General features: G+C 38.8%; 1 protein-coding gene across 4 annotated transcripts; it reads left to right on the top strand.

The window, feature by feature from the left end:
* The first annotated feature begins 1,399 nt into the window (after positions 1–1,399).
* Positions 1,400–14,534, top strand: mybpha (myosin binding protein Ha). 4 transcript variants are annotated; one of them, XR_008607241.1, is made up of 14 exons: positions 1,400–1,628; positions 2,292–2,351; positions 2,542–2,607; positions 3,975–4,109; positions 4,518–4,685; positions 8,037–8,125; positions 8,235–8,430; positions 8,711–8,850; positions 8,970–9,129; positions 9,932–10,068; positions 11,864–12,050; positions 12,173–12,225; positions 13,999–14,033; positions 14,213–14,534. XR_008607241.1 is itself a non-coding variant. In XM_055049573.1 (13 exons), exons 1-12 carry the CDS (start codon positions 1,433–1,435, stop codon positions 12,199–12,201), a joined length of 1,563 nt encoding a protein of 520 aa, XP_054905548.1. In that variant the 5' UTR covers positions 1,400–1,432; the 3' UTR covers positions 12,202–12,225; positions 14,213–14,534. The 4 variants fall into 4 exon arrangements, 1 of the variants encoding a protein (XP_054905548.1); XR_008607243.1 differs by lacking the exon at positions 2,292–2,351 and having other exon boundaries at positions 2,545–2,607; XR_008607242.1 differs by lacking the exon at positions 2,292–2,351.
* Positions 14,535–15,722: the final 1,188 nt, after the last annotated feature.

The raw sequence follows: 15,722 nt of genomic DNA, 5'->3' as shown, positions 1-15,722 counted from the left end.
CTGTTGGTTTGATGGCTGGACTTTATTATCCACTAGGGGGCGTCACATATACCGTTTTGTTTGGTTATTTTATTTCATTTTTTTTACTTTTTCTTATTGTTGTTTTTTATTTGTTTTTTAGAATAAGATGCTAGGCCAGGTTTTCACTTGATTCATTGCATGTGTAGGATTCAACAACTTTGAACATTTGTACTTTCATGTGTTGGAGAATCGGAAGGCGCAAAACTCTTGATTATATAAGTAAACAAACAATACTCAGAGACGAGTCCTTTGCTGCCAGCCACAACGGGTCGGGAGATTTATTATCACTTCTACCACGGATGCATTAATACAAAATCAAAGTTCCAAACGTCTTATCCCCCAAAATTTCTTCGTATTCTTGACCACAACCTCTTTTATACTTCCCGTTATCCCATTAGTGTGTGTTGGGAAGTCTTGACCAACCACGTATTGCTTTTACTTTTTACATCAACATTCTGGCAGTCCTTAGACTGAGTGTGTATTTTAAGACCAATCGACCCTGTGAACTTGAAGACATCTGTTTCATTTTAGATTTGCAAAACAAGTCAATTGATCACATTGAACAAATGTGAACAAATTGTTGTTCTTGTCTATCTAAACAGCTTGCTTCCCAAATCATATTTTGGTCCAACTTTGTGCTTTGCATGCAAGGGAGGAGTCAGGCGCCAGAATCTTTCCGCAAAAACGAGTCCATAAAAAGTATTTCTGCTTTTACACATGCAGGAAAATGATAAACCAAACACACAGTTACGTTAACAGCCTCAAAATAAGGTAACCAAACATAACAAAGCAACTATAAAGCAGCATAAGTTTATGAGAAAAACTAAATCGGGAAAAAATGATGAGCCTTGCAGACACGCACATCCACCATGTATTTGCTAATTGCTGCTGCCACTAGTTTGAAGGAACTGAGAGGAGAAGGCATAGGGGAAGGGTTCTCTGTGTGCTCCAATGAGGAACTGCATAGAAATAGGTAGAGCTTTGTGAGTGTTTAGGCACCCAAATGGCAGATTCAAGGATTTCTCAACCCTTCAACCTTCTGTTCAGACTCAAAACAAAGGTATGTTTTTCATGCATGAATAACCTGACATAAATCTAACAATAGTTTAATTTTCCTAATCAGAACTTTTAAACTTAAATAAAAGACTTAACAAGGAGTATATATATAGATGCATAAGGAATTGTATTTGAACTCGAGTTTAAATTTATTTTCTTAGTTTTATACTGTAACCTTTACAGTCTCTTGTATGGAAGACCTGCTGAGATAAAGATGAGGTTGTGAAGAGGAGGTGGGTGAGGAGATGGGTGGAGTTACCCCACCAGTGCCCCCCCCACTCACATACTCTTAAGTATATATAAATTTCACTGAGGACTCCATTCCACCCTCATACAGACTCTCAGTGTATCAGCAATGCCGAGTAAACCCGCACCTATGAAAAAGCCTCCAGCCAAAAAGGCTGCAGAGAAAGCACCTGAGCCTGCTCCGGAACCTGAACCCGCCCCGCCTGCTGAGGCTCCAGCCGAGCCAGCGCCGGCTGCAGCCGAGGGGGAAGCAGCTCCCGTTGCTCCGGTCGACAACAGCCCTGCAGCTGAGGGAGCTGCTCCAGGTAAAAAAAATAAAAATAAATGAATAAATAAATAAATATCCTGCAAGTGGGGGGAGAAAGGAAAGCCTTATTTGTGTAGTATAAAATATTTGAAAGTAATAATGCATTTTTGTTCAACTATATTGTGCAGTTTCTAAGTTGTCAAAGGATCTGATCTTTAATGTGAACATAGTTTTTAACATTGCAACACGAAATACAAGTGGTTTCGGTCAACATTTTGGGGGGTTTCAAACAATAAAATATATTCATCTTTTTCTTGTTCTGCCACAATTCTCATCACCAAACCTCAGCGTTTCTTTTTATCATTGGTGGGTTTAATGGAATGCAGAATTTTACATTAGTCATCAGACTGATGGGAACAAAAAGTTCACATAAACCATAATGCAGAATGAGTAATTACTGACATTTTATAGTGTCGTATTTCATTGTTGTGCACATATCCAAAATCCTCACTATTCATCTTTTAGAGAAAAAAAATATTAACATGTCTATTCAAGTAGAAATATACTGTGCTTTTGTAGATTCAGCAATTTCTCTAATGCTCTCGCTGCTGCTTTGCTTCAATAGCTCCAGTGTTGGACAAATGACCAAGACTTTTTTAAAAGATTAAAACATGGAATAAATGTCACTAACTGGCTTTCCTGAATGGGATTTGAATGCTAGCTGCTGCTCCCATTGCTGAAGACAGTGCTGTGCTTCCTGCTGCAGATGCTCCAACAGATGGTAAACATAAAATACAATCACCTTCATACGCAAAATATGCTTTGTGCAAAACATCATGATGCAAATGGATTATGTAATTTGTGCTGCATTAAGCATACAAGTTTGGCTTCTAGAAGATTTAGCAAGCAGGCTAAGATCTCACTTTGTAAAATAAAGGTTGTTGGTAAACCTTTGGCTTGTTTAATTCCAGCAGCTCCAGCAGAAGCTGCTGCAGCTGAGGAACCCCCGAAAGCCCCCACACCCCCTCCTCCCGCAGGTAAGCTGGCAATACCTGATAACCTGCCGTGCAACAAGTTTTATTTATTTATTTTTTTTTGTGTGTGTGTGTACTTCTCATTTTTAGTCTGACTGTTCAACACTTTTACTGGATTGATGCACTAAAAAACGGTCAGGGATGGAAAAAAAAAACTTGAAGGATTGATATCTATATATAACAGAGAAATCAACAAAGAAGCAATATTAAATTTTATTTTTAGAGACTTTGCTCCTTTTTCTTTTTACATTATTCTTTGTCAAATGTGGTATGACATTTGACAAATATATCATTATATTTTACCTTTAAAGCTCTTTGGTACATTAAATTACATTAAATTTAGCTCAATATAGTCATGACACTTTATTGCCAAAAGTACTGCGTCCCATTCCTGTTTATTTATTTCAGCTACATCAATCATTTCCATCATCATGAGGATGTAAAGGCAAGTAGATTACTTGTACAAACATTTGTAAAAGACAGGGTTCCTCTCCGGAGCTCACTGAAATCCAGAGTAGCACCAACATAATGAATCTGACTAATCAACACAAACCCCTTCACATCTAGGAACCTACCACATAATGACAGTTGTGGAACCTGGTAGGTTCATTAAGTGGAACGTACCACTTAATAACTGCAGTCATTAAGTGGTATGTTCCTGGGTAACAAGTTCAGTCGTCTGATTTATTGGTTCTCAAATATCCTACCACCATCAACTGTGACATTATAACAAGGTGGAAACAAATGGCAGATGACAGCAACCCGGTCAGATTCTCAGGTCTGTGATGCACAAAGGCTGCCAACTTTATATAATGTTACTACAGACAACCAAACTTCCATGTTCTTAGCTCAAGACTTTGTGACAACAGCACCATTCATTCCATCACCAGATGCAATGCAAGCACCATGCAGAGCTATATAGCACAACCCCAATGGATTATTGTAAAGCAGAGACATGTTTGAAATGATCAATTATGCTTTTCCGTTTGCCAATCCAATGGATGAACTTGTTTGGTAGATGACAGTAGAGTTAGCAGTGTGCCAAGTGCTGACCAGCTTTTTCAAAAAAGGCTAGTTAGCTTTAGTTAAAATGTGACACTGTATATACACATTTAACTTACTTTTAAACAACACATTTATTGCATTCAATGGCTTAATCTTTGTCTCCCAGTTACAATTTGCTTGTTTGTAACTAAATAAAAAATTTAGCGATTAAGCTAAGGTTTCAAACAAATGAGATATTTGAAAGGACACGCTATAAGAAAATAATATTGGCCATGTAAGCCTGTTGTGAAAACTAGGAAATGACTCCCTAATGCTTGTGTTGTTTTTTGTTATTTATATCTTTCTAATCCATTTATGCCTTACAGTTCCCAGCAGCGCTCCTCTGGATGTGGCTGTAGATGACGTGAATGACACCAGCCTCACCATCAAGTGGAAAACACCAGAGAATGTTGGTAGCTCCGGCTTGAGTGGGTACACTGTTGAGTACCGCAAGGAGGGAAGTAAGTGAATAAAGAGTGTGTGTGTCTGTTTATGTGTGAGGCTGCACCTGTCCCCAAAGTGTCAGGAGGCAGAGAGATTTGTGGCCGGGCCCATACCGAATACGGCCGACATAAGTTGACCGGCTGTCGCTGTATCCTTTGACACCGCTTTTAGAAGTGCCCGTTTGCTCAGATGACAGCATGCCGTCTGAGGTTTCATCGTGTTGGTTCTTACTGTACCTTCTCTTGGACAGGTTGCTTGTGGAATTGTGTCAACTTGTGATGAACTCATAAAGGTGTCCAATACATTTTCAGAAGGAGAACACGAGTTTTGAGGATATAGTTCAAATGGATTTTTTATTTTTTATTTTTATTCAATCCTAACATAGAACTAAACCCATTCTGACACAAAAATATTTTCCTCTGTAGCAACAGACTGGATCGTAGCTAATGGGGAGGTGACCACGGCTGACCGCTACTGTATCAGACACCTGGCAATCGGAGACCTGCTGCATGTCCGCGTTGTGGCTGTGAACCCAGGAGGCCGCAGTGAACCTGGGTTGCTTCCGGAGCCGGTGCCTATCCGGGAGATCGGCGGTGAGTTATTGTTAGGATTAGACAATTTACGGTGAAGGGACTTTTTTTTTTATTTGAGCCTTTGCAGCTTCACATAAGTTTATTCTATTGGAGAGGAAATGCCAGGTTAATTGTTCAGTCTCTTTAAAAATTTTGTTTTTTTTTTCTCCGGGACACAGTTGTGTCATTACAAAATATTTTTGCACATAGTCACTTTCTTAAGAATTTCCTTGGTGTTGAACTCGTTTATAACTTATCTGTTGAGTTTCCTCTGATAGTTGTGACATATGACCTATCCTTAAAATACTCCTGTTGCAAACAGAGAGGGGGAGGTGGTATGAAGTGCAGGCGTCTGATGGGTCGCACAGATGTAAAGAAGTAAATCCAATGGTGCTGACAAGAGCTTTCATTGGTTGTAGATCAAACTGTCACTTGAATGTCTCCGAAAGTACCTCCATTTTTTATTGACAACAACAGTTTTTAAACTTTTAAATTCATTTAATCAGTAGCAGCAAGCTATGATCATCATATCCTAGAGAATGAACATGGTGGGGAAAAAAGCTGGTAAAAAAAAAAAAAAAAAATCATTTGGCTTTTTTTAAATTAATTTTTTTATGTCTTGACGTGTAAAATCAAAATAAAATTTAAAAAATCCATATGTATACGAAATTAACACAAACAGATGTGGATGTAAGCATCATCCCTATTGAAAGTGACAAGTGAAAACTCTATCTGCAGAGCTGGTGGCTGCCGTGGGGAGAGACTCTAGCTCTACGGTGGCCAGCACGATCAATCTCAAGGATGATTTATAGTCAGTCTCAGTCATGCAAAGGAAAACATTTGGGTAATGAGCCTTTTGGCTGCTGGGCCATTCACCAACACAACCTCGTCAGTGCAGATTCTCAGCCAATTTATTTATGGGACTGCTGCTCGAGCTGTCCTTATATCTCAGTTTGACCTAATGACATCATTCATGCAAAGTAAATAGATTCAGCCTGTGTAACAGTTGAGGTGTTTGTTTTTCTAGTCATCCGCAAAATAGATATATTGTTTTTCAGGATATTGAGATAAAACGAGAAGATAAATTTTACGCAAGTGAAACATTTTATTGAAATAGGATTTGACTAAATCTCCAATTAATCAACCAGTGTGTGTGAGGTCACTTCAAACATTTCCTAAAATCTACAACAGAACTGAAAGGAAACGTGCGTATTTTTAAAAAGTGCTGACTTTGTGAGAGGTGCGACACTGAACCAGCAGAAGTGCTAATCTTTCCTGAGGTCTTTCCATTGCGCAGTGTGGTACGGTGATGAGGATCAGGACGTATATTGTATTTCATGTATTTCAGAACTCTACAAGCTGTTCAATGTAGGTAAAATAAGTCCTTTAGAAAAGGTTTTTTTAAACTGTTATACAATGTTAAAATGTATTTTTTTCTCGCTCTCCCCGTACCTTGTATATGACTAACAATCAATATATCTATTGTGAGTCTATGGCTCAAAATAAACTGTGAACAATAGACTCACAGCAACAGACTCTCCCGAAACATGCAAGAAATGTAAAACCTAAGGAATATTACAATTTTCCACTGTCATGTTTGAAAGAACACAAGTCATTGTTAAGATTGACAAGTGTAGTTTGAGACCGCAGACTCCACTGTGGCATTTTGAGAGGGTGTCAACTTATCCACTTTTAGAGACAGAGCTTTCTGTCCCCGAGTGCATTTCCTGGTTGTGGTTCAAACCACTGGGAACCCAGAGAAACCTCTGAGGGACACATACGGTCATCAAAACAAAAGGGTTGGTCAGTGGAGGGAAGCGAAACATGAGCCTAATTGATGGATTCTGGGTGGCTTGTCAGTGTTAATTTCAGCTTTGCGTTAGACACGCTTTGACACGCACAGGCCGATGAAAACAGACTGTCCTACATTTGCAGAAAGCCTCCCCCAACATAGACACTTTATCCCCAGACAAAGACAGATTACATATTGTTTGTAGTCCAACCCTGCGGCCAGTAGATGTTGCAATGCATTGCAACGCTTCTGGGCATTGCTGGCAGGCTTGGTAATTAGCAGGGCTCAGTGTTTGAGCTGCATCGAGGGGCAGACCTGAGCTTCCTGAGAAATGATGGCTTCCGTCGCCAAATCCCAGCTTCATATGGTGACAAATGTAAGGATAAAGAGTGATGAGACGTGCGGGATCGCCAACAGAGAACATGGGGCAGTGTGAGGAAGGGCTGATGAGGTGCGAGAAAGGACGTTTTGCGTTGATCTGCAGAAACAGCGCAGGGTTTTATGTGTCATCTAAACCCTTCTAGCTTTTGAGGTATTTGCTACTTGTGCAGAATCATGTGAGGGATGCTCTTCCTGATCCTTGGCACCCAACCTGAACAAATTATCCAGTGTGGTAGCTGTGTAGATGTTGCACAAATTCCCACCCATGATGTCATTTCATCTCTGTCACAGTATCCACATAAAAGTGCAACTGCGCATGTTTTACCTCTACTTAGCTGCGACATTTGACCTCGCTGAGGAGTTAAACATTATGACGTCTTCTTGTCTTTGCACATAGTGCAGAGGAGAGGCGTGTGAGGGTTCAGCCAAGGTTTTCTTCTCACCAAAGCTATTTTGGGCTCTGCTGGATGAAAGGTCTTCCTCTTTTGCATCTCCTTGCCCAGATACAGTAGTTTCGATTAGCCATTCAGAAACTATATCATTCGGAAATGTTACTGTAATGTCATTCTGAAAGTGGAATTTTAATTCCTTTTTCTAAAGCACAGAAAAAAAGCTTACAATTTCACCCTTTTTTCTATTTCGATTTACCATAAAAATGGTATTATCAATTATGGAAAAAAACAAAAACTATCCAGATTTCATAGGATATGGATATATGGTAAATCGGGACAGACTTTGTATGAAGAGTTTCATTTGCGTTTGTATATTTCACAACATATCAACTAAAACTGGGAAAATTTCTCACAGCAAAAGACTTTACCAAAACATGAAAAAAATAAATAAATAAACTTAAGCAATATTATGTTTTTTCACTGGCTTTCATGTTTGAAAGTATTTTGTTATTTTTTTGGTAAATATTCTTTTTAATATCAAAACCTGACTGTAGAATTCAGTCATTTTCCTGTGTGAGCTTTGCCTCACTATGTCTGGTCTATTTATGTCTCGCTGACTTGCTGTTTTGAGGCAACGTGGTCCCCACAGACCTGAAGGGGAAACACTAAACACACTCCAGCTTTCGCAAAGAATACCAGTAATTCAAGACATAATGCATAATACATTATTTTAGTAGTTTGTAGCAGTACAAGTAAATGGATAACCAGAAAAAAACAAAACAAAACATAGTTGTCTCAATTTTTCAGACAGACCCAAGATCCGCTTGCCTCGTTTGCTCAGATCCCGCTATGTGGGGAAAGTTGGACAGCAGATCAACCTGGTCATCCCGTTTGTTGTAAGCTAGAAATTCATACTAAAGCTAACAGATCATATTAGGGCATAAAAGAGGGAGAGAGAAAACTAAAGCTGTGTTTTGTTTTCTCTTTCATTTTCCTATCTGACAGGGGAAGCCCAAACCTGCAGTGTCGTGGCTGAAGGATGGACAGCCTTTGGACACCAAGAGGGTCAACATCAGGAACAGCGACAGGGACAGTATCATGTTCATCCGCAGTGCTCAGAGGGAGGATTCTGGCGTTTACGAGATGACACTGAAAGTGGAAAGCTTAGAAGACAAAACAACCATCACCCTTCAGATTGTAGGTCAGTCTTATGCTCTGTGTTTCGCTTTGACAACCCCAGCGACCATTCGCAGCAAAGACAGGAAATACGTCGATGCAATTTTCTGTCTAACTGTAGATGACCACGTTAATTTGCCTCATTGACTTGCACATACAGTCTGCTTCCAGTTGTTGCTGTCAAATAAAAAAAACACACGTTAAAGACACAATTGACCTTTGACCCGTTGCTTGTTAAACCGCCTTATTAACTACTTGGGTTAGGGTCCCATCAATCTTTTACTGACCCTCATTTCTGTCCTCAGACCTCCCCGGTCCTCCTGCTAGTGTTAAGCTAGTAGACGCCTGGGGCTTCAATGCTGCCCTGGAATGGACTCCTCCAAAGGATAACGGCAACTCAGATATCACTGGATACACGGTCCAAAAGGCCGACAAGAAGACCGGGGTATGACTTCAGTAGCAGTATGTTTAAAGAGAAAATTTAACAAATAGAAAAACAACAAAGGTGAGTCTTATTTTATATGCACACCACTCTGAAGTAACCCGCCATGTGTCCACTGACAGGAATGGTTCACCGTACTGGAGCACTACCATCGATTAACAGCCACTGTCTCAGACCTCATCATGGGTAACTCATACCTGTTCAGGGTGTTTTCCGAGAACCAAGTGGGGAGGAGTGAGAATGGTGCCGTTACCAAGACTGCAGCAACAATCCAGAAAATAGGTAACTTTATAGATGCATGTCGTACTTTCATGACTCCATGTAAGCGTCTTTATGTGGGTGTAGTTTTACAGACAGGCATGCAGAACTTGCAGCTTTATTAATGAATTTGAGTACTCCTCAAGTACTCATATGAGTAGTGAAAATGACCTTGGCATGCTTTTAAAATCTAAGTGGTTGCTTCTCTTGGACGGTGTTCAAGTGAAACTGAGATTACTTTTTAGAGCCTGAAAAACCATAAAGACCTCTGACAGAACTGTGTGTGCATGTGCAGGGATTTGTTTTACACCCAATCCTGTCAAGAAACTTTATTACTTTGTCAATACCAGGCTGTATGATGGACGTAGGTAGTGTTCACTGATGCTCTTCTCTGTTGTTGGAAAGCATACAGGATATCAACTTATTGCACTGCACCATTTGGTTTAACACAGACACTACTTTGTTTTGTAACTTATGTTGCACTTAAGGAGAAAGAAATGACTGACTGAGGCTCTTATTTGTCAAATCAATCTCTAAATCTAAATTTTTTTTTTCCTGTTTGGGGTTTTTGTTGTTGTTGATAAATGTTAATAACATAATCTTGCAGCATATGCTTTAATAAGACTTAATACTAAGTACTAGCCAGAATCTATTTGTGACCCATAAAGTTGTTTTGCGTTTAAATTAGTGGTCTGTTCCTTATGTATTGTTCCTTATGTATTGTTGCTTAAAACTGATATTTAACCCACTAATTTTATACAAAGCATTAAAGTACCCTTTGCCTATGCTATACATAGATGCAATGATGGTTGTGTGTGTAACATAGGTATTGTCTACAAACCTCCTGAGTACCAGGAACATGACTTCACTGAGGCACCAAAGTTTACCACGCCCCTCATCGACCGTGCAGCCACTGTGGGATACACTACCAAGCTGCTGTGTTCTGTCCGAGGATGCCCCAAGGTCAGTCATATGGACTCATGAGTAAGAGGTTCATGGATGACAGCTCTCCTTCATTCACAGATTTAGTATGATATTGGGTAAATGTTTGCTGTTTCTTCAAAGAATAATCAATCAAACAATACATGGGAAGGAACTGACCTGTTTCATTTAAGCGTTGTTGTACGAAAGCAATTGCATCAAAATGTGTTATAATACACTCCAGCAGAGGTTTATTTTGAGCTCTTTGCAAAAACCCTCACAGGTCACATTCAAGTTCTGTTGCTTTAGCTGATGAAAACAGAGCTCGTACTTTATGTTGGAACACATCCTTCTACATGCAGTTAGTTTGCTTACTTAAAGTTATCTGTTAAGTCTGTTTGCATTTTCAAAATGTGACACCAGGCATTGGAAAAATAATATGTTGCGTTCAAGTGATGTAAGAAATCAGTAGCAGCCACACAGCCTCCTTGCTTGGCGTCCGTCTGCTGTGTTTCTCCCATTTATGACGACTTGGACTTCAGTATCTTTAGGGTGCAACAGAAGGTTGCCGGTATCGTGTCCACTCTCCTGTGGAAATATGACCTTGAAGTTCTTTAGTTATCAGCTTTGCAAATCAGACTGCACTGTAAGTGGAGTTTTTATATTGAGCCTTTGCTTTGTGTAACTACTTTTATTTTCTGCCATGGATCCTGCAGCCTGTTGAGCGCCGTTTGAGAAGGTACAGCAGAGAAGTATCTCCAGCATACTGATAAGATGTTCTGCTGTCTCTGATAGAGTTTTCACATATAGAGGAAGGGGTTACATTAGTGGCCCTAAGAGGAACACAAAGAGAAAACAGTGATAAGACGTTATGTCTACATAGATGTTCTGCTTTTACTCAGGAGGTCCTATTTTTACCTCCTGTTCAGACTGTAGCGTACTTCCCTTATCAGTGTTAATGACAGTTACTGTGCATCTGCTCTCATGGAGGTGGGAGCGACAGGTGCCTTTGGGTAACCAGTTATCTCTGCTATTTAAATGAGATTAAGTCGACATACATGCTTGGAGTTGTTTGAGGTTGTACTTAGGCACAAATAGCACTTTGATCCATCTTTCTATTGTAGCCACATAGCAACTAATTTAGAATTACAACGAGAGTAACACTTGTACACTGGTCTGGTTGAACTGATAGCCAAGCAGTAGAGGAAGATAAAACATGCACTGTGCATTGCAGAATTATTCATGCTCTTCAAACCTTTTTCATAAGCGCTTCCTCACTTTCCAACCACACACTTCAATGTATTTTATTAGGATTTTATGTGATAGACTTACAGGAGTCAGTGTATGATTGTAAAATTTAAGAAAACTATCGTGCATTTGGAAAACTATCTACTCTTTGTTTTGCAGAAGTTGTGGAATAATACTTGGTATGTAAACACTAAGAGACCAGGCCCAAACAATAAACACAGAAGACCTATTTTAAAAGATTAGGAAGTTCACTCCAGGATCACCAGATGAAAAGAATGAAGTTCTGCAGCTTAATTCAAAATTGTATACCTCACATCGGTAGAAATAATCTGTACAAGTGTTTTATGATGAGATGTCGGGCATGTTTTTCATCATAGCATTATTGCAGGTTCCCAACATTATAATAATAAAGAAGCCTGGACATTGAAGAGGAATTAGTGGAGATGTTTTGCCAAAAAGCACAGATCCTCAAATAACTAAAAAGAGACACAACTCATCTGCCTCAGACTGGTTCACTTAAGGGTAACCAGCCTGAATGCAGTAACAGAGAAATGCATGACTATCTTAATGTCTTCCATTTATTTTGAAGCCCACAATCGAGTGGATGAAAAACCAAATGATCATTGGAAACGACCCCAAGTTTCGTCAGATTTCCAACCAGGGCATCTGCTCCCTGGAGATCCGCAAGCCCTGCAGCTTTGATGGTGGCGTGTACACCTGCAGAGCCAAGAACGCCCAGGGAGAAGCCATGGTGTCCTGCAAACTGGAGGTCAAACGTACGTGTTACGAAAAAAATACGTTCAAAATTTTCCAGACTTGTATTGTTGAATAAAAAAACTCTAAAGGTAAACTCATTCATATCATACAATGGACTAAAAGTTCATCTCTCTCCAAACAGAAGTTCTTCTTCCGGAGGCTGGAAAATAAAAAGGGAAATAAGAAAATAAAAAGGTAAGGATTAAGATACAGAAGAAAATAAAAAATAAGCACAATTATAGTTTAATGTTTGAAAATAAAACAATAATTTACATGAACGTCTTTAAGAATCTGTTCTACGGGTTAGATTACAAATTCAAACTCATAAATACGTTTCCCAGCATCACCAGGATTGCCTGCTTCTCTTTTCAGCTCTCTTTTCAACCTTTCTTCTCTATGATTGCTTTCCACTTGTGATCCTGCTTTAGACATAGTCATGTGGCACAGATTTGTCAAAGTCAAATGAAATTGGATGTTTTTCCGCTTTTCACCTTGTAATACATCGGATATAAACCTCTTGCACTTTAATAGGTGCAATACAAGTATATTTAAATTCTCACTGCACAGATTTTCCCACTGTTTAACTTGACCAACAGAATGCAACTTGGACTAATATTAGTTGGAGGCTGCTAAAAACAATCAATAACAATGAACTAGCACATAATGACATAACTTTGCTCTGCTGCATTGCTGATAAGATGTATAAACCTGAACAAACTTACAGCATAAGTATTTAAATCTAAAAATCAAGGTGAACTTTATAATCTACATGCATCTTCTCTTTTCATTGAATGATGTTGATCTTAATTCATGGGAAATGACTTGTCAAGTTCTTGTTTCGTCTTCACAAAGATCAGCACATTTTGCAACATGCAGTGACTGCGCAATAATCTGTCTTACAAAAGCAAGGGGTAACCGAAAGTAGAACAAACAAACAAAACAAAAAAAAGCATGTCATCTTGTGTTTTTTGTGAACTTAAATAGAAACCTAAACAAGACAGGACCATTTTGTAGTTTAATTAGTCAGGGAAAAATACACACTTAAAAGTAGCTTGAGACAGGACTGGTAAGGAAACTCAACCAGACACAAAACCAGCAAACTCTATAGGATGATAACCTACAAAATTACAAAATAGCAGTCACTAATATTTAAAGAAAAAAAACCCTGCAATGTTTGTTATAAGAGCAAAATCAGTTCAAAACAGATTTCCAGCAAGATGTATCGAGCACATAAAAGGCATGATGAAATATTAGCTTCAACATGGTCTATTTTCTATTTTTATTGATGATACTCGGTAAATTTCTAATGAATCCAAAGTAGTGATGATTTTTATAGTGCTCTCTACATTTAACATGCTGCAAATTCAAAAGAAAAAAAATCAAGTTTGAATGAAAATAGCCTTTAAACTAGAAGATCATATTCGTAAGAGAGATACACCATGATTGGAGAACAACAAAAGGGGCCGACTGCATGAGGCTGGGAATGTTCACACCACGCCTCATATTAGACTGTGTTTAGAAATTCACAGCTTTCCTCTTCTGATTTGATCGCCGTGATTCCAAACACAATCTGTCCCAGAAATACTGCAGTCATGTCAGAAAGCTGTGGCCGTACACGCGAGGCAGCCTTAGAGGGACAAAGGTTTAGACGGGGGAGCGCCTTCGAGTGGGAAGGCATCAGTGATGTCAGAACAGGGATCCACAGCTTCTAAAAATGACTCCAGATGATCTGGCACACAGCCCAACTCATCACATTACCATGAGTTGACAGGCTGAGTGGAGCGCAGCGAGAAGAAGGAAGAAAAGGCTAAGAGGGCAGAAACAGAACCAGATAATCCTCGGGGGGGAACGCACGCTGGATCTGGCCTTCAGAAATCCACTTTCATTTTAGCAGAACATTCTTAGCTAAAGTGATCCTTAACACCTTGTGAACCCATTTAACTCATGCCTTTATTGTCTTTCCATCAGTGAGTTAAATGAGCAGCAGATGCGTGGGTCTTAAGGTGAGTTTGAATCAAACATCTATTTCATACGTCAGCAGTCACATCATGTAACCTCTCTCTGCTGAGGGAGAAAGAAAGCCAATGAATGGTTTAATGTTACGTCCTCTGAAATCATAGAGCTTGAGAACTTTGGATCATGTTTTCATTCCCTCATGATATCTATCTAACATTTCTTCCAGAGTGTTATAGCAAGTGAGTGAAGATACTGCAGATTGCTGTGCAGAAGCATGTAGATAACGAAGACGGAGTCAGAACAACTTGCCAACATATTTATTTGTACACTAAACATCCGGACTGTCCCTTTGCTTATAAAGTGCAAGACAGACATACGTTACACCAGTTCTTTCCTTCTCATTCGGACAAACCTGTTTTTGACATAAATGTATGCAAAACTATATGTGAAGCTTTTTTTTCCCAGCTTGTGTGTGGATTTAACAAGCAATAAAACAAAAACAGTTCATCAGATGCAATAACTCATGTTAATAAAAAAAGTGTATTTTATTACAACTCGTGTGGGATTCTTTATTTGACTCAAAATAAATGTGTTGAATTGATCAATTTTGGCAGTTTAGGCAATTCTTCACACAGTCATAACCTACTAACACTTGGTTTAATGAATATGCTATTTCTGTGCTTGAATGGCCTGCAAACATCCCATAAAGAATTGTTGTGCAACGATAGGTTTGGCTATTGAACAGCAATTTAAAAAGTAAGTAATTTTGATCAGAATTACCAAGTCACAACATCACCTGGTCACCATGAACTATAAGCCTAAAGCTCCTAATCTCTCTCAGTTATTGTTTTGTGAAGTTTGGTATTGTAGATCCTATAGATGAAGGATGGTCTGTTCTCAAACAGATTGATTTGGACACGTGTTGAGGTGTAAATGGAAGTAAGTGCTGCTGTTCTTTGTACTACACAGACCAAGCATGTGAGAAACATAAAATGTTTTCTTCAGTGTGTATCAACTAAACGTATGTTTCCCTATATAGCATATTCAATTCATTTACAAAAACAACGCTATAGAAATTAAAGGGAGTAAAAAGAAACCTGATTTTAACAAATATGAACTTTTTATGTAATTCTATCCTTTCAAAATAATTTTTGTGACTGTGATCAAGTGGAGTTGCATACAGGAGCCTGTGTGCAACTCAAAAGACCCATGGCAAAGTTACTGTACAAATTCAACTTACCGTACAAATGTCATGACGAGTGAATGGAGGCTTGACTTACTGGAAACATTAAGTTAAATATGAAAACATGCTCTTCTATTTTTATCTTTTTTTTTTTTCAAGCACTGTACCTCTAAATATTACTGTCACAACAGCATACTTTGCTTTTGATTAAACAGAAGTTGTGGTTTAGTCAAAAATGTTACTGGTAGGAACAGAGCTTAAATTATAACTTTGAAATTACTTTAAAAATAACTGTCAGAAGTCATCCTGTTAATACTGCTTGAGGACGCAATTAGTACACTAATAAATTATGACTTCAGTCAGGGACATTTCATGCAAGAATTCAGTATGATTGTGAATTAATAAACTTCCACATCACAACTGTTTCAGGCTAAAACCTCCGATTAGGAATATGTGCGACTCTGACACCTTGTGGTTCATTTGATAATTGCCTAAATTGACAAGGGAACAGAAACCTGCTACATCCGGAGACATTTTAAACAGACAGGAAGTT

The sequence above is a fragment of the Poeciliopsis prolifica genome, unplaced genomic scaffold, assembly GCF_027474105.1.
Source record: "Poeciliopsis prolifica strain line A6 unplaced genomic scaffold, Auburn_PproV2 SCAFFOLD029, whole genome shotgun sequence".
In the NCBI taxonomy this organism is placed as follows: domain Eukaryota; kingdom Metazoa; phylum Chordata; class Actinopteri; order Cyprinodontiformes; family Poeciliidae; genus Poeciliopsis; species Poeciliopsis prolifica.
The sequence above is the reverse complement of the archived record's forward strand: the minus strand, read 5'-3'. Positions and strand labels throughout refer to the sequence as shown.

Bases quoted from the DNA above. Each gene is read 5' to 3' on its own strand.
- mybpha (XM_055049573.1), top strand. From the start codon at position 1,433: ATGCCGAGTAAACCCGCACCTATGAAAAAGCCTCCAGCCAAAAAGGCT. The intron at 8,431-8,710 runs GTCAGTCTTATG...TTCTGTCCTCAG, and splicing joins CATCACCCTTCAGATTGTAG to ACCTCCCCGGTCCTCCTGCT. The intron at 10,069-11,863 runs GTCAGTCATATG...TTTATTTTGAAG, and splicing joins CTGTCCGAGGATGCCCCAAG to CCCACAATCGAGTGGATGAA.